Source organism: Lissotriton helveticus, chromosome 11, assembly GCF_964261635.1.
Source record: "Lissotriton helveticus chromosome 11, aLisHel1.1, whole genome shotgun sequence".
Lineage (NCBI taxonomy): Eukaryota > Metazoa > Chordata > Amphibia > Caudata > Salamandridae > Lissotriton > Lissotriton helveticus.
In genome coordinates, this window is record NC_136072.1 from 70,855,663 (window position 1) to 70,877,730 (window position 22,068).

The 22,068-nt window shown below is 46.0% G+C and overlaps 1 protein-coding gene across 1 annotated transcript in view; it reads right to left on the reverse strand.

Annotated features, from left to right (window-relative positions):
• CLCN2 (chloride voltage-gated channel 2) overlaps nt 1–22,068 on the reverse strand; it is a 530,501-nt gene that overhangs the window by 147,047 nt on the left and 361,386 nt on the right. The window contains exon 12 of the mRNA XM_078668166.1: nt 20,185–20,340. Within this exon, the coding sequence (XP_078524292.1) occupies nt 20,185–20,340 (156 nt within the window). The remainder of the gene's footprint in view (nt 1–20,184; nt 20,341–22,068) is intronic.

A 22,068-nucleotide genomic window follows, 5' to 3' on the forward strand; every position in this document is an offset into this window, starting at 1 on the left:
AACTTGTGTGATATTGAAGCAGGGGAGCTGTATTCCAGGTATTCTTCTATTGGGAGGCTACCTCGGACCAAGCTTCCTGAAGAAGTTTAACCTCGTGGTTTTTCAGTAACGTTATCACATCCAATGACTCAAGTTTCGTAGTAAGACCGTTGATGTTCCAGATGCACATTGAAAGTCTGGGTTGGGCGTTGTTTGCAGTACTAGTCGAGCCAGTTCGCGGATGCTTTAAAAAATTGGAGGGGGGTTGCTGATTATATTTTGATACACCGCACTGTGCTTATTGCGCTTTTTCCGCAGTCTTTTCTTTTTCTTATCAGATGTTGTTTTGGGGGGGGGGATTTATTAGCGGTTTCATTCTCTGGGCCAGTGTCCCCAATTCCCCATGTTGACAGAGATCTTGGCGAGGTCTGTGATTCTACCTTTGTCAGAGTTTGATCTTTATTATCTAATTTAGCTTGTTGAAAAGATCTAGGGTTAAAGATTGGACCTAGATTGTTGGAAGACAGGGCTACCGGTTGAGAGTTGATAACTTCTGTCGGTGGGGTGTTGACATGTACTGCTCGGTCCTGGTTTCCTGTGATGATTTCTCGCTTTGCGCTCTGCTTATTAAACTATGTTGGACAGATAAATCAGGTTGATGCCTGCACAGATGATGGGGCTGAGCCTGCTGATTTCCTTATTTCTGTCAGCACTGTGGTTAGGAACTGGGGAAGGGAGGACAGACTGTCAATTATTGGAATAACACACACACTATATATACATACCTAACAATACCTTGGTAATACCTACTCCATTATATTTCTTACCTATAAATACTTACTGCCACAATTATTTGGTGGTGGATAAGCCGGGTAGGATATTTTTGTAGCATAATTCGGAGAGCTCGATATTCAGACAGTGTGCCGTACCGGAATGCCCAGGACAGTCAAAATAAATGCCCCTCCTGCTGTGAGTTTGATAATGGCTTGGACAAGGAAGCGGTGCCTGTTCTCAGGCCTGAGTGACTAGACCGTCCAGCAGACAGATGGTCACACTTCAGGCCCTGCTTGGGACGCAGACACGTGCGCGCCATTATGTCACGGTGACTGAGCACATTGGGCTCGCTGGCCCAACTGTTAACAGACTTAAACGAGAATATGGCTGCTGTGAGCGGCTGCGGAATGCACGCAATAGGCGGGATGTCATACTGAAATCAGGTCCTCTGACAATAACCACCGGCTGACATTCGGCAACTAAGATGACTAGAACAGTGGGTGAGGCCCTGGTAGCCCCAAACCTAGTTATATTCTTCTCTCTTACCTACGACCAACAGTGCATCACATCTATATGTCCGACATACACAACATAATATACCAATGTTTAGGAGGCCTGTCAATTGAGCATAATGATGTGTGAAATTACTATTCTAACTCCACACGCGAGTTGATAGTAGGGTAGGTTAAAAAGCGGACCGAGGCAAACCTAACTGTGCTTTAAATTTGTTTATTTACTCGGTTGAAAGTACCTAAACACACTAGGAGTGTGTGTGGAGAAGTGTGGCTCAATGATTAGAGCGGCAGACCCTGATGCAGAGGTCTGGCCCGGGACCAGGGTTATATTCCTGCCTTGGTGGGTCTTGGGCTCAATTTCCTCAGACCTGATAATTCTCGCCTTGGTGCCTATTCTAATCATGGGTCCCACTCTGTAACTCTGGGCAATAGCTTGCTTAATCTCCACAACGGCCCCAACAGCGCTGGGATGCCTGGCTTCACCTTGGGGGTGCCCAGGAGTGGACATTTCACAGGGAAAAGCCAGGAGGGGTTCCACAGCGGTATGCGTACAGCGCCAGGAAACCACAATTGGGGTATAAGTGCGCTTTACAAGTACAAATTCATTTCATTTCATTTCATAGGGGGACGGGTCCTCACACAGATAGTGTGCTTCTGGTTCTAACAAGGATAACCCATGCTAAGAGAACAGAGCAATCCTCAGAGCGCGGGATGGGGACAGACAGACACTTTACCTGCTTAAAGGCATTAGTATGTAATACCGTAGGCACAACATCATAAACGTAGATATTGTAAGGGCTGGTTGGGTAAACATATTGTGATCATACACATGAAAACGAACATGAATGAACAACTGAACTGAGTTAAACGGATAAACTGGCCTCTCTAGAAAGAAATATCCATGTCTGCACAGGCAAAGACCAACGGGCTGATTTACAAAGGTAGTCTGGAATATATACAGTCGCACTCATATAGTACGCTTTGTTACGTACTCTTAAATGCCTCCGTTAACTGACCCCAAAACATCCACAAATGGTAATATTCATATCTAGCTAGGACTGTGCCCTCTTTTCACTTTGACTAAAAGGAAGTTGGTCTTTACAGGGCTGATTCACTAAGGTATGTGAGAGTGTGTAAGAATCCTCCGGGTATGTGAGTGTGTGTCACAGAGTCCTCCTGGTATGAAAGTGTGTGTAAAAGAGTCCTCCTGGTATGTTAAAGTGTGTAAAAGAGTCCTCCTGGTATGTGAGTGTGTGTAAAAGAGTCCTCCTGGTATGTGAGAGTGTGTAAGAGTCCTCCTGGTATGTGAGTGTGTGTAAGAGTCCTCCTGGTATGTGAGTGTGTGTAAAAGAGTCCTCCTGGTATGTGAGAGTGTGTAAGAGAGTCCTCCTGGTATGTGAGTGTGTGCAAGAGTCCTCCTGGTATGTGAGTGTGTGTAAAAGAGTCCTCCTGGTATGTGAGAGTGTGTAAGAGTCCTCCTGGTATGTGAGTGTGTGTAAAAGAGTCCTCCTGGTATGTGAGAGTGTGTAAGAGAGTCCTCCTGGTATGTGAGTGTGTAAAAGAGTCCTCCTGGTATGTGAGTGTGTGTAAGAGTCCTCCTGGTATGCGAGTGTGTGTAAAAGAGTCCTCCTGGTATGTGAGTGTGTGTAAAAGAGTCCTCCTGGTATGTGAGAGTGTGTAAGAGTCCTCCTGGTATGTGAGTGTGTGTAAGAGTCCTCCTGGTATGTGAGTGTGTGTAAAAGAGTCCTCCTGGTATGTGAGAGTGTGTAAGAGAGTCCTCCTGGTATGTGAGTGTGTAAAAGAGTCCTCCTGGTATGCGAGTGTGTAAAAGAGTCCTCCTGGTATGTGAGTGTGTGTAAAAGAGTCCTCCTGGTATGTGAGTGTGTGTAAAAGAGTCCTCCTGGTATGTGAGAGCGTGTAAAAGAGTCCTCCTGGTATGTGAGTGTGTGTAAAAGAGTCCTCCTGGAGTTGTATTTCACAAACTCAAAAATGCATTTGTGACTCGGCCTTTGAAAGTTTCGATGGAAATGGAAAGTGTGGTCGGATTCCTATACATTTGAATTCAGTTCTTGGGTGAATTCGGCGCTACAAGCCTCCTCTGGTGTGTCTCGAACCTTGTTCTAAGGTGCATCACCAAGCTTCCGCTGTCAAACATATGTCGAAGTACAAATCTTACCCAAAAATATATAATTCAACCAAAGTTCTAGTATTTGGGACATGTGTCCCTAATGCTGTGGTCAGAAAAGAAAACTCTAGGGAACTGGTTTAATTAAAACACTCTTCTGTAGCCTGCCAACAGAGCTTCTGATGAGATTTCGATTTAATGTAAAGAAAGAGTGAGCTCGGTGACGTCACATGGCTTGGCACGCCACCTCCATCGACCACAACGCCATCACATCTCATTACCCCCGCCCGCAGGGTGTGAAATGCGTGCAGGCTGCAGACATTAAATCACACGCTAGCTACAGCTAATTGCAGCGGCAGCCGATAATTCAGATTAAACATTGTTTTTGTGCTCGGGACAGATGTAGCAGTGATGCTCGTGCAGAGTGAAGGCGCGCGAGGCCCGGATCGGATGCATATCCATCAGGGGCCGAGGAGGGACCGCGAGGAGACAGGGGGACAGCACAGCGGAAAATCGGGAAACGGCTGGGAGACAGGAGGCCGCGCGCATCAGGATCATGCGGGGCGCGAGCCAGGGAGGGTGGCGCGCGGCCGGGGGCGCGAGGCCCGGGCCCGGCAGGTGCAGGCGGCAGCAGGCAGGTGTCGCCTCGGATTCCCGCCAAAACCGTGTCCCGGTGCCTGTCTCAGCAGCTTAGACACGCAGCTCGGCTGGGGACGGTGCGCTGAGGGGGGACAAGCGTGGAGCGTGACTGCAGACGTAAACAACAGGCATTGGCAACGCCAATGAGCCCAGCATCTGCTGCTGACCTTTGTGCATTGGCAATGTGTGTTTGCTTTTCTTTAATTGGTTTTCCAAAACATATTGATCTAGAAGGTGCTGAGCCACGTCAATTAAAAAAAAAAAGTGTCTAAGATAAATAAAATGAAAAATTCTCAAAAAGCAGCAACTTGGGGTTACCAGATCTTGAGAATCAAAAACCAGGACATTTTGGAAAAATAGAAAGACTGCAATTTTTCTTCCACGGAATGGCACAGAATAACAGCTCTCATCATCACAGAAGATCGATTAAGAAAATAAATAAAATGCCATTTCTACAACCAGCATCGTATTAATTAAATTGCTTACTTATAACTGCTGCTAACTAGCACAGCTTTACACTACCCAACAAATTGCCTCTCACTGTTTTCAGTCGAACCCCTCTAAAAACTGGGACATGAGCCACAATTGGCAAAATCTGCCGGGACAGCTGGTGAAAAACTGGGACTGTCCGGGCAAATCCGTGACGTCTGGTCACCCTAGCACCCGCTGCGATTGTGCTCTCTGGCACTAAAGAGAACTACTTTTTGTGCATCTGCACATTGTAAAAGGGCGGAATGCGGTCACTCACAGAGATGGCAGCCAATGGCCGGAGAGGGCTTACTCACTGCCCCATGCTATAGGCTGTAGAGGGCAAAACATTTTTATTGAAATATACAACAGCAAACCAATGGAAAAAAGGGCTGACTGAAAGGACATTTAACAAAGTATATTATACATACCATTTTCCTAGAAACATAAGGCATTGGCTAATGTCGCACTTTGAAAGGGATGTAGGGGGTGGCACACTGAGAAGGGAGTGCAGGGGAGATTTTGCATGTCAGAAGGTGCTACCCCAAGCTTGAGTTTGGTACCTGTTACACTGAACATGCTATCCCTGGTCTCAGGTCATGAAGGTGGAAGCAGGAAGAATAAGTAAAGAGGGTCTAAAATCCCTGTTTCCCTTCCCTAGCTTTTCCTTACCATTACCATCAGGGTTATAACATTAGGGCGTCCCGGAGTACTCACAACTGGCAGAAAAAACATTTTTTAAAACTCACATTGAAACTGTATCTACCGGGCCCCATTTTTGTGCCCTTAAGTTTACAAACAACAAATTTTCAACAGGAGTTCGAACCCATCAGGCAATTCATGTCACTGTCTTAACATATGAACATCTGTATGCAACAACATGCTAATATATCAGAGTATGTCTGTATGACATTGTGATAGAATGTTATGGTGCCCCAGTATGGAAATGCACAGGTGATGGGAGGACTGTCTGGATTTATCTCAGCATCTGGAAATTAATTGTGGCCACATCATAGTCCAATATACTTTTGCCCTCTATGCCATTTTAGACAGAACCCAGCAACAATCAGCCTTGTTCTTGCTCCAATAAATACAGTCCAGTCCGAGCTGCCAGGCTAGGCTCCACCCAGATGGCAGAAGGCGCAACCTTTAAATTGTTTCAGCCTAATTTGGTTTGATCAGTGCAGCACCGCTCAAATCCTATATCTCAATGAGCATGGGACTCATCTTTGGAGCAGGACAAAGGCTGATGTACAAATGGCTTCCTTGCGGCTGGAGTGGTGTACAGTTGGGGGTTCACTGCCATGCGTGTTCAGCTAGGAGAATCTGCTATGCTAGTTTTTAATTTTGGCCCCAGCTTCACTCTAGTCTAGTGAGTGTGCAAAGATCTAGGCCTGTCTCGAGAAATGAGTGAGGTCCCGGCCCTGGAGGGGCGCACTAAGCATGCCCTTATTTGCATGTCAGTGAACTACCATCCCTGTCCCGTGTTTAGCATGCAGAGCAGTGATTGCAAAATCCTCGTATTGAGACTCCGTATCTGGAACCAGACCTTTTAATCTGTGCCACTGGAGTGGAAGTCAACTGGCCCACTCAAGTTCCACTTCCCTCGCGCTAATCCAGGTCCTGGTGATCCCAGTGCAAGTTATGTGCATGAGTGTAGCCTGTGTAGCGCGTAACTTTGTGTACCAAGTGAACAAGAGCAATGGAGACCTGCGGATTCCATTTTGAAAGTCCCTGCCTGTCCATGTGCACAAGATGGAGGTGAGGCGGCAGTGGCGTAACGAAACTTGAGGGGGCCCCCCTGCAAACTACCTGGAGCCCCCCCCCACATTCTACGTGCCATTCTAGAGCTCTCAGGCCAGCGAACCGCCATACTGCAGGGGATGCGGAGCTATTGTTACGCCACTGTCACCAATACAGCCATTATAAGTAACACTGGATGGTGGAGTTAAAGGTTGGGCTTAGTCTGCCCGCAGGCTATCATACATGGCGATCCATTCATTACAGGGTCCCTGCCATCGGTAGACTGGGGAAGTTTGCCCAATGTTAGGTGGGTTTCGTTTTCCTACACAGTGGAAGTGTTTTGTTGACATTCTTGAGCGTGGAGGGAGGAGAGCTCCACACTGGAGGCAGGGCTCCCTCTCCTGAGAGGGGAGAGAGATTAGTCTTTCCTGGTCACTGGTCAGTGTGGCTGTTGATAGCCAGGTGCAGAAACCTCCCCCTCTATGTGCCTCTATTGTGGGTACTCCAAACAAGAGATGATCCTGCTGTGAGCAACATCACCCTACATAAAGGCCGTGTCTTAAAGACAGCTTGGAAAGCCACATGAAAGAAGAGAAACCTACCCAAAGCAGTTCTGAGAGTCAGACATATAATAAGCATCCTCTTCCTGCTTTGACTGTAGCAAAGTGGGACCGGCTGACCTATGTGTTGTTTCAGCTCCATGTTCTCTATGACTTCAGCAAGGGGGATTTGGCAGAGTAATCCGTGGGCTGCAGTGCAACATAAGTTGGTGTGTGCCAGACAGCCAGCTTTTCAGAGATGAAGGGACATCACCAGGAGAATGATGTGGAAAGAAGAGCTGCCTCCCTGCCCAGAAGAGCCTGCAGGCTGATGTACCCGAGAAGAAAGGAAGGAGTGGGCAACCCTACAGCAGGAGCGACCGACCGGCATGAGCAGAAACTTCTGACCCCAGAGCTGAGGGTCTGTCCGCCCAGAGAGATTCAGAAGGGAGCGACCTGCTTTACTCCAAGGGACGGAGGGCAGACTTTCCCACCCAAGTGGCCTACAATATGTCACTGCCCCGTGTGCCCAAGCGTATGGAGCTTCTGTAACCTGGACGATGTACCTAAGCAGCCTATGCTGTGGCTTTGCACTGAAGTGTGCGCAAGTGGACTGCGCTTCTGTGATCCTAAAGTGGCCATCGCTGTGGTTCTACCTTGAAAGAGTGCTTAAGTAGGCCAAGCTGCAGCAAGTCTGGAAATTGTGGCTAAAGCCGACTACCCCTTTGTGATGAGTGCCTGGACCTGTGTAGATTGTGCCGTTGTCCCATCCCCGTGGGTTGAGCCGAAGCTAGGCTGATGCCACAGATGTACCGCCCCATAACCTGTGACCCCCACAAATCACCACCCGATGCCCAGAAGCGGGCGTGCAACCAGCTGGATGTCCTGAAAGATGCCAGAGCCTGCCCACCAGAACAGATGGCAGCCTCCACTGCTGCTTTAGAGTACTGGAACAGTGTGCCAAACCACTTGCAGTCGGTGCATTTTCAACTAGAGGAGGGAGGGAGAACAAGAATTGTTCTGTGCGTACTAGCCATGACCAGCACCTCCTAAGAACATGCATGACCGAGAGAGGAACATTGGGACTGAGACTGTTAACCTAGTGGACAAACTCTAAAAGAGAGGGGTAGCACTGACCCTGTGACTTAAACCTTACATACTAGTCCAACCCAAAGTTTAAGAGGGAGAGCGAGAGGGGAGGTGGAATAAGGGAACCCCGAATCCGGTGTACAGCGGCCGCACACAATTAAGCTTAGTACCTGCATATTATAGTGTGCAGTATTTACGTTATTTTTAGTTTAATAAAGTACAAGTACTTTTTTTGATATATTTAAAAAATAAGCACAGGGCTAGACAATCAGTTTTTGCACTGCTGGCTCATGGTTGGGTTCTGAGCTTTAAGCACCCCCACACAGTACCTCGAGAAGCCTGTGACTCCTTGTCACCGCTACCACTGATGGGCAAGTGATGAAGGGTGTGCACTTGGACCAGTTTGCAGGAACATAGTAGGACAGACACCTGGACAAAGGTGGCAAAAGACTCCAGCCCCTATCCTGAGTTCCCGTAGCTCCTGTTTGCACAACTGACCCATCTCCACCTCCCTACCTACTCCCCCCATAAGGGGTTAGACAGCAGGCACTGTGAAGGGCAAAAAACTGGATGGACTTTAATGCAGTCCTGAGCAAATACCTGTGGCTGAAATTAATTTAAGCCTGTGCTGGTGTGCCCATATGTTAGTCTATCACTGTGTGTATCACTAACGGCTAGGGCAGTCAACCTCGAATCAGGGGTACTGGGTTCGAGCTCGGCAATGACGCTGAACATTCTGTGATTATGGGCAAATCACTTAATCTTCCCGTGCCTAACAAAAATGAATGTGTCCTCATGTAACGCAATTGGTGCTATGTAAAGCACTCTGATACCCGATACAAGGTCAAGTTTGCGCTATATAAAACTCCGTAAACAACAAACAAACAAAAAAAACCTGTGAGTTAGCATGTTGTTACTGTATACTAACACATCACGATGTATAGGAATGTAATTTTGTTACTGTTTAAGTGTCACTACATTCCCGTGTTAGTTTATCACTGGAAATTATTTCACAGTATACTGGTATGTCTCAGTGTTATTATGTTATTGCTTGTCTTTATTTCATTTGCTAGAATATTACTGTACATTACTGTACTGCAGGTAAGGACCCACATCACCCCCCCCCCCCCCCGCCCCCCACCTCAGAAACCTCCACTGGCTCCCCATCCAGAAGAGATGCCAGTTCAAGATCCTCACACACGCCTACAAAGCTCTGCAAGATCAAGGACCGTCTTACATCAACCGTCGAGTGAACTTCTGCCCGCAAGACACCTGCGCTCCTCCTCAGTCACCCTCGCACACCCACCCCCTGCATCCGTCGCATCAGTGGCCGCTCCTTCTCCTACATCACCGACAAGACCTGGAACGACCTGCCAGCCACCTCCAAACAGCCCCCTCACTGGCAGACTTCAGAAAGACTCAAGACCTGGCTCTTCGACAGAGACACAGCGCCCAGATACCCCTAGGGGTGGCAGTGCTGCGCTATATAAATGCTGACTGATTGATATGTTTTACTGTAGCTGTGCACCCGTGTGTACCTGCATGACATCATATGTCAATTTACCACTATGTGACAGTATATTTCTCGCCATGCAAATATGTTATGTATTAATATGTTGCAGTAGCAGCATGTCCCGGGTAGCATGTCCCTGTGCCTCGTTTTATTTATTTTCATCACATCACTGCGTTGGTATTTTAAGTGTGTGTCCTTCTGTCACTGCTAGTAAGACACTGTATGTCAGTGTGTCCCAATATGAGACCAGGTCACTGTTAGCAGGTCGCTGCATTCTACAATGTCACTGCGTAGTACATATCTGTGTCATTCTCACCTAGTGAGCATTTCACTACATGTCACTATGCCATTGTATCGCATTACTGTTAACGTCACTGATTTATAAGTCACTGAGTTAGTATTTGACTGTCTCTCGATAGCTCACAGTGCTAGGTCACATTGCGAGCCAGATAACCCTTTGTTACTTACTGACACTGTATGTTACGTCGCCGCGTGCCAGTATACCGCTGTGTTAATGCCACTGCGTGTTACGTCGCCGCGTAAGAGTATACAGTACACTTGCATGTTACGTCGCCGCGTGCCAGCGCGTCGCCATATGCTAGTGCGTGCAATGGTGGGTGGCAGGCCAAGGGCCTGCACGTGGTAGTCAGTCCCAGAGTTCCCGGGCAGAGATCCCGTGTGCACGAGATGCCGCATGCCTCCCCACTGCCAGCCCGCGTGGGCTTCGCCCGCCCACGCGCCACCTGCAGGGAGCCCGGCCAACCACACGTTTACAAACACAGAGCGGGCCCATTAAAGGACTAATTGACGCCGCGCGGATGGTGGTGCAGTGCGCGCGAGCCCATGAGCCCGGCGCCCGGCCAAGCGCGGGCCAGGAGCGGCGCGAGGCTAATGAACCCGGCCACGGGGCCCCCGCCTCGCTCCCAGAGACTGCAGCTAATGAAGGGGGCAGGGAAGCGAGGGAAGCAGGGGCAGGGAAGCGAGGGAAGCAAGGGCAGGGAAGCGAGGGAAGCAAGGGAAGGGGCAGGGAAGCAAGGGAAAGGAAGCAAGGGAAGGGGGCAGGGAAGGGAGGGAAGGGACGCAAGGGAAGGGAAGCAAGGGAAGGAGGCAGGGAAGCAAGGGAAGGAGGCATGGAAGCAAGGGAAGGGAAGCAAGGAAAGGGAAGCAAGGGAAGGGGGAGGGAAGGGAAGCAAGGGAAGGGGCAGGGAAGCAAGGGAAGGGAAGCAAGGGAAAGGGAAGCAAGGGAAGGGAAGCAGGGAAGCAAGGAAAGGGGGCAGGGAAGCAAGAGAAGGGAAGCAAGGGATGGGGCAGGGAAGCAAGGGAAGGGGCCGGGAAACAAGGGAAGGGGGCAGAAAGGAGCGAGGAGAAAGGAATGAGAGGGTAGGGGAAATGAAACTGGGGGTGAAAGGAGGGAGGGGTGGCGAAGGGGAAGGAAAGCAAGGAGAAGAGATAGATGGGAGGAGGAGAGAAAGATTGAAGGGGTAGGAGGGACCCCAGTGAGGGGAATGAAAGGCGAGAGAGTGGAGCGAGGGGGAGGAAAGGAGCAAGGAGAGAAAAGAACGAATGTAGGAATACAAAAGAGAAAAGGATGAAGACGAAAAAGACAAAGGTAAACCTTTGAACGAACGAAAAGAGTGAGGAGTAATAAAGAGGAATAGATAAAAGAAAAAAGGAAAAAAAAGAAGTCCAGGAGTACTTTGAGTGACAGAAAGAAGGCTGAGAGAGAATAAAAGAGCAAAGGGAGAAAGAGGGCTAAGTGAACGAAGGGGACAGGGAATGCAACGTAGAAAAGGGAAAGGGAAACAATGGGTCAAAAAAGAAGGGAGGTGGAGAAACTAAAAGAGGGAGATTGAGAGTAGGAAAAATGGAGGAAGGAAGGCTGAGAAAAAGTAAAATGAAGGCAAAAGGGTGGACGAAAAGTTCGCTATAATAGGGCAAGGTGAGTTGTGTTCTGAATGAAATGTTTAATGAGTTAAATATCAATATAATATGCCAATGTATAATTTAACTGCACTCCGACACTACAGCATCCACTAAAATATTAAAGACCGAGGTGGGCAGAGTAGCATCTCACACACTGGAACTGCCGAAGCCCCTCTGAATGAAATCTAGTCACCACTGATGGGTGCTATGCCCAAATGCCCAGCCGTGACTTACAAAGCATGTGTGTGTGGTCAGGGTACCAGTGCATCCACGAAACGTGGTGCTACCCTAGGAGCCAGGTCACACGTCCTAAAAAAAGAAATGGGGGGGGGGGGGGACGCTGACGCCACAACAGGAAGTGACGTCACGAAAGGTGGCTTGCACCATCAGACTCATTGCCTCCCCTCGCTCACCCACATTTGTAATAATCCACATTTTGTAAAGCGCGAACAATCACCCGTAAGGGTCTCTAGGCGCTGGGGGCTGTCGGGAAGATTAAGCAAGCTATTGCCCAGAGTCACATGGTGCTGGGCTAATCTGACGCTGGCAGCGGGGATCGAACCGTGATCCCCAGATTCCAGATTCAGTCGCCCTGGCCGCGGCGCCACACCTCTTCCTTACCCCTTACCGCCACACCCCTTAGATGCGATTGCATCAGAGAAGCCAGCGCGTGAGCAGCATTCTGAATGGGCTCCGATCTCGCCCCAGAGAGGCCGAAGAGTGAATGTGTGGCTCCATTTGCTCCAGTTATCGAGCTCCCGATAAAATAAGTGGGGGGACGCCGTCCACCCGCGTGGTACCCCGACTCGAGCCCTGCTAGGAGCACAGTACCCATGTGCGCTCCATGCAAGCAGAGGTCATGAGATCTCAAACTGGCATCCAGAGTTCCCAACAAGAAGCCCATGAACTCCAGCTGCATGTGTGCACTTTCTCAAAATGTCCCAGAAACTGACCACGCGTAACATTCCACAGCAATCAGTCCAGAAGAGGAACCATGGACTGCTTCAGAAACACTGCCAGTCTCGACTCCACCTGCAGGGAGTGGAGCAGCGTAAGGCCACAGCTCTGCCTCCTGGCACCTCAGCATTGGCCTGGATTGAGAACCACAAGCCAGTGCCACCTGAACCCACAGAGCTTGTAATCTCCCGAGAACCACATCTGGACTGCCATTTCTGGATCAGAACCCACACCTTTGCAAAGGGCAGAACGTGAGCTCAAGCCAGCGGTGACTTCATTTATTTCAAACTTGACACTTTCATGGTGGACCATTGAAAGTGCCTACCAGAAAGTGCTTCCTACAGGTAGATGGGAGGTCCTCTCTCTACCTGACAAGCTTGAGTGGTCCTGATGATGCGGAAGTAGAGCCGGTGTCCCACTGCTTAGTAATGTCCCTTCTCTTAGCTCGAGGATGCTCTTATTCAGGACTATAATTATTTGGATACAACCTAAAATGCACAGCAGTCTGATGGCTGCACACTCACTGCATCATGAGTGCAAGCATCTCAATAGATCACGGTGCCCTAAATGAGTTCAGGCACTGAGTCCTGGCAAACACCTGCTCAAATTAAACACTGCACACGGCGAGATACAGTAAAAGTTATCAATAGCCCTGTCACAGGGTCTCCCTAATGATGGAGTTCAGAAGAGCTGACCCTTAACTACATGACAAATGAAGAAAGATGTTAGGGGGTCATAATATAATGTCTTTTTAATGGTCCAAGTTCTGTGAAATGCTGTTTTCCAATTTGTCTTACTTGCCCTAACAATGACATTGTTTAGCAAGCAGTCACAGAAATAGTCAGTAATGGAACAAATTGGTTTAAAAAAGAAAACAGCCTTGGGTTTGTGAGTAATGTTGGATCAATAATACAGTGACGTGTGTGTGTGATTAGCAGTGCTCGAGCCTCTGGCTAAAGCAGGGGGCCATGGCTGCCTGCTGCAGCACTGTATTAAGGAAGGCGTGGGGGGGTGGGGTGAGGAGGAGAAAGAGGAGGGGACTAGACTACAGAGGGAGAGGGCAATGAAAGAGTAAAGAGAGATAGGAAGAGAGCTGGAGGGGAACATGGGGGTCATAGTAACGTTTCCAGGGGCCTTAAGACAAGCAACTAAATGCCCCCCTCCCTTTAACACACCGGCTACGGTAAACAACCTTTACAACGAAACTTTTACAACGCACTACCATTACAACGCGGTCATTACAACGCAAACCATTACAACGCAAACCATTACAACGCATTTCGCTGGGGGGCGCTCTAGGATAGGGAGACGCCTGAAACGCCTCTCAACTCATAATTCTCATCAGTGAAAACAGGATAGGGACTACTTTGGGAGGACTCTGAAGACAGTGAAGGGGGTTTTCAGGCACGACCCCTTAGACAGCCGACCAATCAAGATGGTTTACGCACTAGGTAATGGTCTACAGACCGACATCGAAAGAGGTATTTAGTTAATGAAATTAGATATTTCCATGTTCTTCATTGTGCTTGAAGGCAAATTTGTAAGATTATTTTGCGCGCCTATGTTTGGCAGTATACAACCTTTACCACGCAACTTTTACAACGACCTACCATTACCACGCATTTTTTACAACGCAGGATCCATTACAACGCATACCATTACAACGCATGTATTTACAACGCAGGTACCTTTACAACGCATACAATTACAACGTAAGTATTGGTAAGTATATCATTTTATTAAAAATATTATAAGTTTGAGTTTTTGGGTAAAGGGGTATTTTTAGGGTTCAGGGTCAGTTTTCAGTTTTTGGGTAAAGGGGTATTTTTAGAGTTCAGGGTCAGTTTTGGGTTTTTGGGTAAAGGGGTATTTTTAGGGTTCAGGGTCAGTTTTGGGTTTTTGGGTAAAGGGGTATTTTTAGGGTTTAGGGTCAGTTTTGAGTTTTTGGGTAAGGGGATATTTTTAAGGTTCAGGGTCAGTTTTGGGTTTTTGGGTAAAGGGGTATTTTTAGGGTTCAGGGTCAGTTTTGGGTTTTTGGGTAAAAGGGTACAGGGTACAAATTAAATATAATTAAATTTAAATTACATTAAATTAAATTGATTAAATTAAATTACATTAAATTAAATGAAATTAAATTAAATTAATTACATTAAATTAAATTACATTATATTAATTTTAATTAAATTACATTAAAAAAAATATTATATACTTACCAATACTTACGTTGTAATTGTATGCGTTGTAAAGGTATCTGCGTTGTAAATACATGCGTGGTAATGGTACTTCGTTGTAATGGATCCTGCGTTGTAAAAATTGCGTGGTAATGGTAGGCGTGGTAAAAGTATGTGTTGTAACGTCATACATCCATGTTTGGCTTATGCTAAACTACATTTTTGTGCGTGCATTGATTATATTTTTAATTAGTAACCAGAGATTGGTCTTAATCAATGGCTGTGAGCAAGGAAGTGAGCTTTCCCTGTCTGTATAGAGGGTCTTTGGAACAAAAGGTAAATAGATGCCCGGGTTTGGGGTCCATTACCAGGCCCAGGTTGTAGGAACCAGTCTCATAGAACTGTGGCGTCCTCGCTCTGGTTAGCACATATTCGGTTGTCTTTCAGAGAAAGGACGGGCGGAAGGCTAGCCAGGACAGGGTGACCGCTGTTGCGTAACACGGAAGCTACATTTTCATTGATTATTGCATCCAGCAGGACTGCGGCAGCGAGAAGTGGCCGGTCAGCATCCTCGCCTGGCCCATCACTGGGACCAAGGCTGATTGAAGCCGACTGATGACGTCGTAGGTTCTGCGGCCGCAGGGGACAGGCCCGCAGAGCTCCTTCAAACCGCATAGTAACGAGCATCATTCTCCTTGGGTCCAGACTTACTGACTAATGCATGGGGGAAACTAAAAATGCAATGAAACACAATGCGTTCGTTGGTGCCCTCAAGGGCTGCATGGATGCCAACAAAGTGGGGGCGGGATATATGCTGAGCTTAAGTGCGGATAGTGAATTGTGGAGTTATGTGGAGGGTTTCTTCCATACTTCCTTCCAAATTAAGCCCCCAGCCTCTAGAAGAGTCATAGATTTGACAATGCTTGTTATCCTGTATCTGAATCGCCATCCCTCTACCGCACCCTTGGTAAGCCGCATCTGCTTGCTGTCACTACCTTTGGCAAGTCAAGTGTACGAATGAAGTAAACATTATTGAATTGGAATGAAATAGAATCTAGGGCCTAACAACCTCCTTATGCTTTGTCTCTTATTTGTTAACATTAGGAGTGCTTAGAAGCAGGCTCAGTTAAGGTAGCAGGCACTATAAAAATCTGTGACAAAGACACCCGAATAAGGTGCTCAATTTATGGTGGTGGACAGACTGAAACACCCAACCTCCCCCGCTAGACATGGGACAGTGGGAAAGTTTTCGCATTGTCACTACAAGACTTGGGGACAGATATAGGTGGCCAAATACCGATTGCCAATGCTGAAATTCGCAGATTTTCAGCATTTGCGATCAGGGCCGGACTGGGAACAAAAACCGGCCCTGGCAAAGTGACTGGGGCCATTGGGGGTGCGACTGTGCTCTTTGACGGGGCTGGTTTCCGGACGATTTTGTTACCGGCCCCCACCCTTGCAGCGCACCGGGGGATTGCCCGGTGCCCGCAATGGCCAGTCCGTCCCTGTTTGCAATCAGTATTTGGCTGAGAGCAATGTAGGTGAGTTTAAACCTACTAGCAAAATCAAGGAATCACAAAATTTGAGATTCCTTATTTTGCTCTTGCATTTAAGGAATCTCAAATTGCGATTCCATAAATGAAATGCAGGTAGCACAAAAGAAAGCGCACTTTAGGCTTAAAGAATCGCTAATTACCACCAACTTCAAATTGGTGGTAATGAGCGATTTCCTGTAAAAAAGCACTTTTTTGCTTTTTTAAAGTGCGCATTTATTTCCTTAGGGCATGTATGTGTGCCACATGTATACACATGCACATTTCAGGGGTGCAACAGGGTGTCCTTTTGACACCCTGGCACCCTTGAAATAGCTCCCACTATTTGTGATTCTTTAATAGCGAATCGCAAATAGTGAATATCTTCCCATTCATTCCTATGGGCCTCCTGGCCTCCTAGCCCATAGGAATGAATGGGTAGGTATTCCTTATTAACAAATTTGCGATTCGTTATTAGGGAATATTAAGGAATTGCTAATATTTTAACGATTCCTACCTACATTCAATTTAGAAAGTCTTTAATAGCGATTCAGTAAAAATCGATATTAAGGACTCGCTAAATTGAATTTACCTACATCTAGCCCTTGATGCTTAATCTTGGTTTTACCACTTTGTCAAAATAAGCTGATTGTAAACTCTGTATTTAACGTCTGACCAGGTTCCGTGGTACAGTGGTATTTCTTGGGTGAGAGTAGTCCTTGAGTCTCAAAATTAGAACCAATCATAACACAGTTGTAATTAGCAAGATGGAAACTATAGACCCTGAAGCCATTTTGTTCCTTTTTTTTTTTAACCGACAGGAAAAGCGTAATAAAAAGTCTAAAGTAAATAATTATGTGATAAGGAAACAGTTCTGTAACCCAACAATCATTTGATTTTACCCATGTGGGAAGAAGCACCCAGTCTCATAGTTCACTTACGGAAATATGTTGTAGTGACGGCCGGTGCAGGTGAGAGTGGTGAGGCGGATAGTCGACAGACGACAGAATAGGGAAAATAAAATTAAAAATGAAATAACATTAAATAAAACCACTTACCTTACGCTCGTAGCATCGTCGACTCGGCAATGTGGCGAGTGCAAGGTAAGTGGTTTTCTTTTTGTCTTTATTTTATTTTCCCTATGCCGTCGTCTGTCCTGCACTGTGGTGTTGGTACTCCTGCTTCAACAAATTGACTATGGTCAAATCATATCCTTCCTACGCTTGCGCCCACTAAGTGCTATTATGTGACAGAGGTGAAAAAGCAAATAAAGGCTATAGGCAAGCGTGAGCCATATACCTCTTTCTGGCTTAGCTCAAGTTTCTCTTGGATCCTCGAGCAGAAACCAAGCACTTATCTGGCTTCTGTCTGCCACCCACAATGTAAACTTGTGCACCCAGAATTAAGGACAACGCACTAACTTTTGATGTAAAATGAGAGGGAAAGAGATACCCATCTAATAGATGAATTGCACACTGTGAAAATAGAAAACCTGTGATCGTTTGACGAATTGTGTGATTCTAGGCAATTGTTTTATTTCACATTGCCTCCTTTTTCTTAATAATCACATATGAGAGCACCTTATAATGCAAAAGTTTGGATGTGCACTGTATAAAACATTCTCTTGTATTTGATTTAATAAACTATAATGTTATTTCATGTATAACAAACTAGGCCACCCTAAGGGTGCACATGACAACTGCTTTGCCTCCTGGTTCACTAATAGCATTGTTGTCAGGGCAGGGGAAGGCAGGAACATTTCACAGAGCATGTCTGAGAGCTATCACTTTCAAAAATGCATCTAAATGCAGTGATATAATCTGTGTACTAATGTGAAACAGTTCTGCATGTTAATGAATTACACTTTTTGGAATTTTGCAGAGACCTTATCCTATTTTTATATTTTTGTTGCATGACGTCTTTAAAAAGGAAGGCATATCTAAAGATAAGTGGTACAGAACACCTTTGCTTCTTTTCCTTTACTTGAATTTGCATGCAAATAAATGCATGGCTGTTTAACAGTTTTTAGATTGAGCCTGGGCATCCCTTGTGCTGCTCTGCGAGGCATGCTGTATTGAGGTAGGGACTTGAAGCTTTGCCCACTCTCCGCCCACATTTTTCATTGGCTTGTGTCATTGTCCACTATAAACTGTTGCTGCTCATTGGTCAAAATGCTTAGTAGTCCCTCCTTAGTACCGCCTTGTATCATTTTGTAACCTCCCATGGCAACACCCCCGTTACATGTGTTGTTACTTGGTATGCTTTAATCACAGCCTCCAAGCACTAATTTATCAAATAGCGTTGTCCTGCCTGCTGCAGGACACACTCGCTAATGCTTTTAAAAAATTTTATAGCACGCATTTGCAATGCAATAGGTCTCGCATTTGCGAGAGTTTAAGCTATTGGCATCGTAAATGACATTAACTTTTATTCATGTTTTAAAAACGAAAACCAAAATTAAAGGCACTGTCATTTGCAATGTCAATAGCTCAAACTCTCATACCATATTGCAAATGATCGTTTAGATGTTAGTGCTCAGTCAAGTAGACAGCAGCCCATTGCCACTGCTCACCCGGGCACTGCCTCCTTCAATTAGGGGGGTCTGTTAGCAGCACTATGCCATATTTTGAGTATCCCTGCTCTAACCCTTCAAAAGCAAAGGGGAGGCTGGCCATGGGAGGAGAGTGGGGCAAGTGATAATGCCAAAGAGGTCATTATGGACACTATCTCCAATCTAGACCTTTTCACCTGTATATCATTGATTTCAGTTCAATGGAAGCAAAAGAAGACTACAGCATCCAGAATGAATTAAGCTATCACACAAAGTCCAGGAGTGAAACTGTGTCCACTATGACCTGGAATGAGAGGTCACCCTACATCAGTTGTCAAAGTATCCAAGGTGTTACTTCATATAGTGAATCAACTTCTAGGTAAACTGCTATTCACTGAACACCCATATGACCTTCAAGGGTAAGAGCATTCTGCTAGGGTCAGCATTACTTGCACCTGGACTAAGTAAACTAATTGCACCTTGACGTAGGCTTGACAACACCAGCCCAATACAGGACACCGTTCCACATGTTCACACTACACCCCAATCGCAACACCCTTCTATCAAGATGATAAGGAAGAGGCTCCCCCACTTCCATAAAAACTTGTAATTTACTATTGAGTGACCCATGGCCTTCACCATGAGTCCTCAGACTCAGTGGTCACTGAAAATGTCATGCTACTGGTTCAGCCATCAGTTCTTGACTTTATGAAACCATATACCAAAAACCTCAACCACAACAGGCTGGACTTGCCATTTCAGACTTCTTAGTAAGACAACAAAGGCTGAATCTAATGTGGGTAACTTCCCAATCAAGAAATATGTTTGTGAATCACTTTGGGACCCCTACATAATTTTTGTTCAAGTCTTTAGTAAGCACAATTTGAATTGGCAACATGAACAGAGAAATGTTCACATTCATAGTCCTCAGATCCTCACAGGGAAGCTGTGGCAAAGACAATTGTGAAACACTACGCCACAGTGATCAGGCCCAGTGGCTTACGCTTCCTCCTCAAAACAGAAAACGGCAGAGAACATTTAATACATCATTTACAGCATCCTCTAATATGCTTCAATTTTTGGTACCATCTGTCTTCAGACCTCAAGTAAAGTTTGCCTCACTGAGTCGCTCCAAAGCCCCACTGACACTAATAAGGTCATTAAGCTTCAAAAGGTGGATTTAGAGGAGCTTCAGAAACATTGGCCTCAATCTACTGATGCATGTGCAACAGTTTATCAACCAAGAAATCTTGGTCTGGCATGACATAGCATCACAATCCATCAACAACCAACCAACCAACCAGAGAAGTTAAATAGTGCTGTATTACCCACAGATATCCAATCACTTCTCAAGCAGTCCATATATCCCTACCAGAATAGGTAGGGGTTTAATGACTTCCTAAATGGAAGTGCTTTTTGACATTGTCCCAAATGTTCAGGAGAAGTCCAGAGCATGTTGACTTGACTAGAGACGGTCTTTTGTATTTTAGTTTTTTTCAAATGCCTTGTGACCCTTCATCTTAAAGTCCTTTCTAGATTAATTACCCTGAAATACATCAGAATTCAATGATGCTCAGTGTCTGGTGGAGAAAAGGGGGTACAATACAGACCTCTTGAAGATCCTTGGTCTCTACTTTCCCGCCTCTGGTGCAGGTAATGGACTCACCTTCATAAGGATGAACACTACAAGGGTCACAAAGACATTGGACTGTGGGTGCCTCCAGGCTTCGTAAATCCCAGCGTAGTCTGGCTCCACCACTGCCCCTTGCTTCGCCCAGGTTCGGTTGTCGAAGAGGGTGACAAGCGTTTCCTTCTGAGTCAACTGTAACAGAGAATTCATGTTTAATTAGCTTTGCCACTAGTTCTCAAATATTTTGACTCATCAAAACCACCTCCTCCTATGGAATTAACACATTTCTTAATAAGTGCTACAGTGTTCTGCATTTAACCAATCGCAAATGTTAATTAAGGGCAAAAGCCAATCTAGCAATTACCAAAGCTTTCACAATCCTTCAACTATGTGTGAAACAGAGAATGCTAAATATTCTCCAGATCTCTGGTCTAGTCGTAAAAGAAAAACAGGACAACATTTAAAGAGATCAGCTGGGTCCAGTGCCCAGATCTGTTCAGCAGAGGAGAAAGAAAGACAATACTGAAGGCAAGCAGCCCTGATACAGAAGGGAGAGATACATTTATCACCTGCAGTGGTGCAGGAGCCATTGCTAAGGAAACAGAAGGTAAAACGTTAATGGGAGATGCATTGAAAGACGAAAGAGACTTCAATTTCAAAAGTCAAGTAATTCACAGTTTCAGCAATATTTGAAGAAATCGAAGGACGGTCACCAGGTGAGAAGTGACCGCTACATTAGAAAATGATCAAGATTGAAAAGGTCACTTATTGCACATAAAGCAGCTCTTGGGAGGGTGCAAATTCCATTGAAACTTGTGGATTTGAATTCTAAAGGAGAAATTGACATGGAGAAGGGGTACCAACTCGAAGGTCAAAGATGTGACAGACACAGAAGACCGGGTACGATTCCTGGAGAAGACCTCATGGAAACGCTGATTCAACCCACAAAGTAATTTGCAATGTCAATGATTTATGGTAACTCAGTACTAAGGAAGAACATGGTTACACCTATTTGAAAACTATGTTCTCTTGACTTAGTCTTGGTCAACAAGGTAGAGGCATGGAACCAAGTTAAAGTCACTGGTGCTACTTTTACTGCTATCATGCGTGCTTCTTGGAGTCCTAAGGAATGAAAACATTTTAATGGATTTTACTGCACGAAACTAGAACACCACGAACAAGCCTTGGACCTTTCCTGAATACTCTTGGAAATGAACTGGAGTGGAAAATTCTAGAGCACTGAATGGTGGATCTGAACGAGAGCAAATCCATCTCTGGGTCGATCAGTGCCTGATCACTATGGGTCCTAAGAGTGGACTTGGTAGCAGCTCTGTTTTTTGTTTGGAATTTTTATTTATTCATTTTTCCAAAGATATTACAATCTAACAGATTCCGTAAGTGCGTACATAGTTCATCAGGGTATGAAAAAAATATAACCTACAATTATTGATGTCAATGCGAAACTTGCAATAGCACTGCGATTCACCTACTGCCCTGCCTTGGTTATCCCATCTCTTTTGAATCCACACTTCTCCCGTGGGGTATAGAGGGGTCTCTAGGGTGCAGGAAAGGTCCCCACATATCCTCAAACTAAGGGAGCTGGTCTTGCAGTTTGTAAATAATTCGCTCGTACGTGCCTAGTCAGAAAAATTCTGCCGTTCAATTTAGTTGTGTGGGTGCTCTCAAAGAACGCAAACTGTCCATGGTCATATTCTCAAGCCCTCTCTTCACCAGAATCTCCAAATATTTTAGTTTGTCTGCTCTCCACTTGAAAGCGAAGGCTCAGTAAGTTTGTTTGGGCATGTAGTTCATGATTGGGGAGGCCTCACTCTTCCCCTAGTTTATTTTATACCCGAAGAAACAAAACTACGAAGGACATTAGCCCTGGGAGAGATGTAGTCAGTCGGAGAGCGCGAGGAG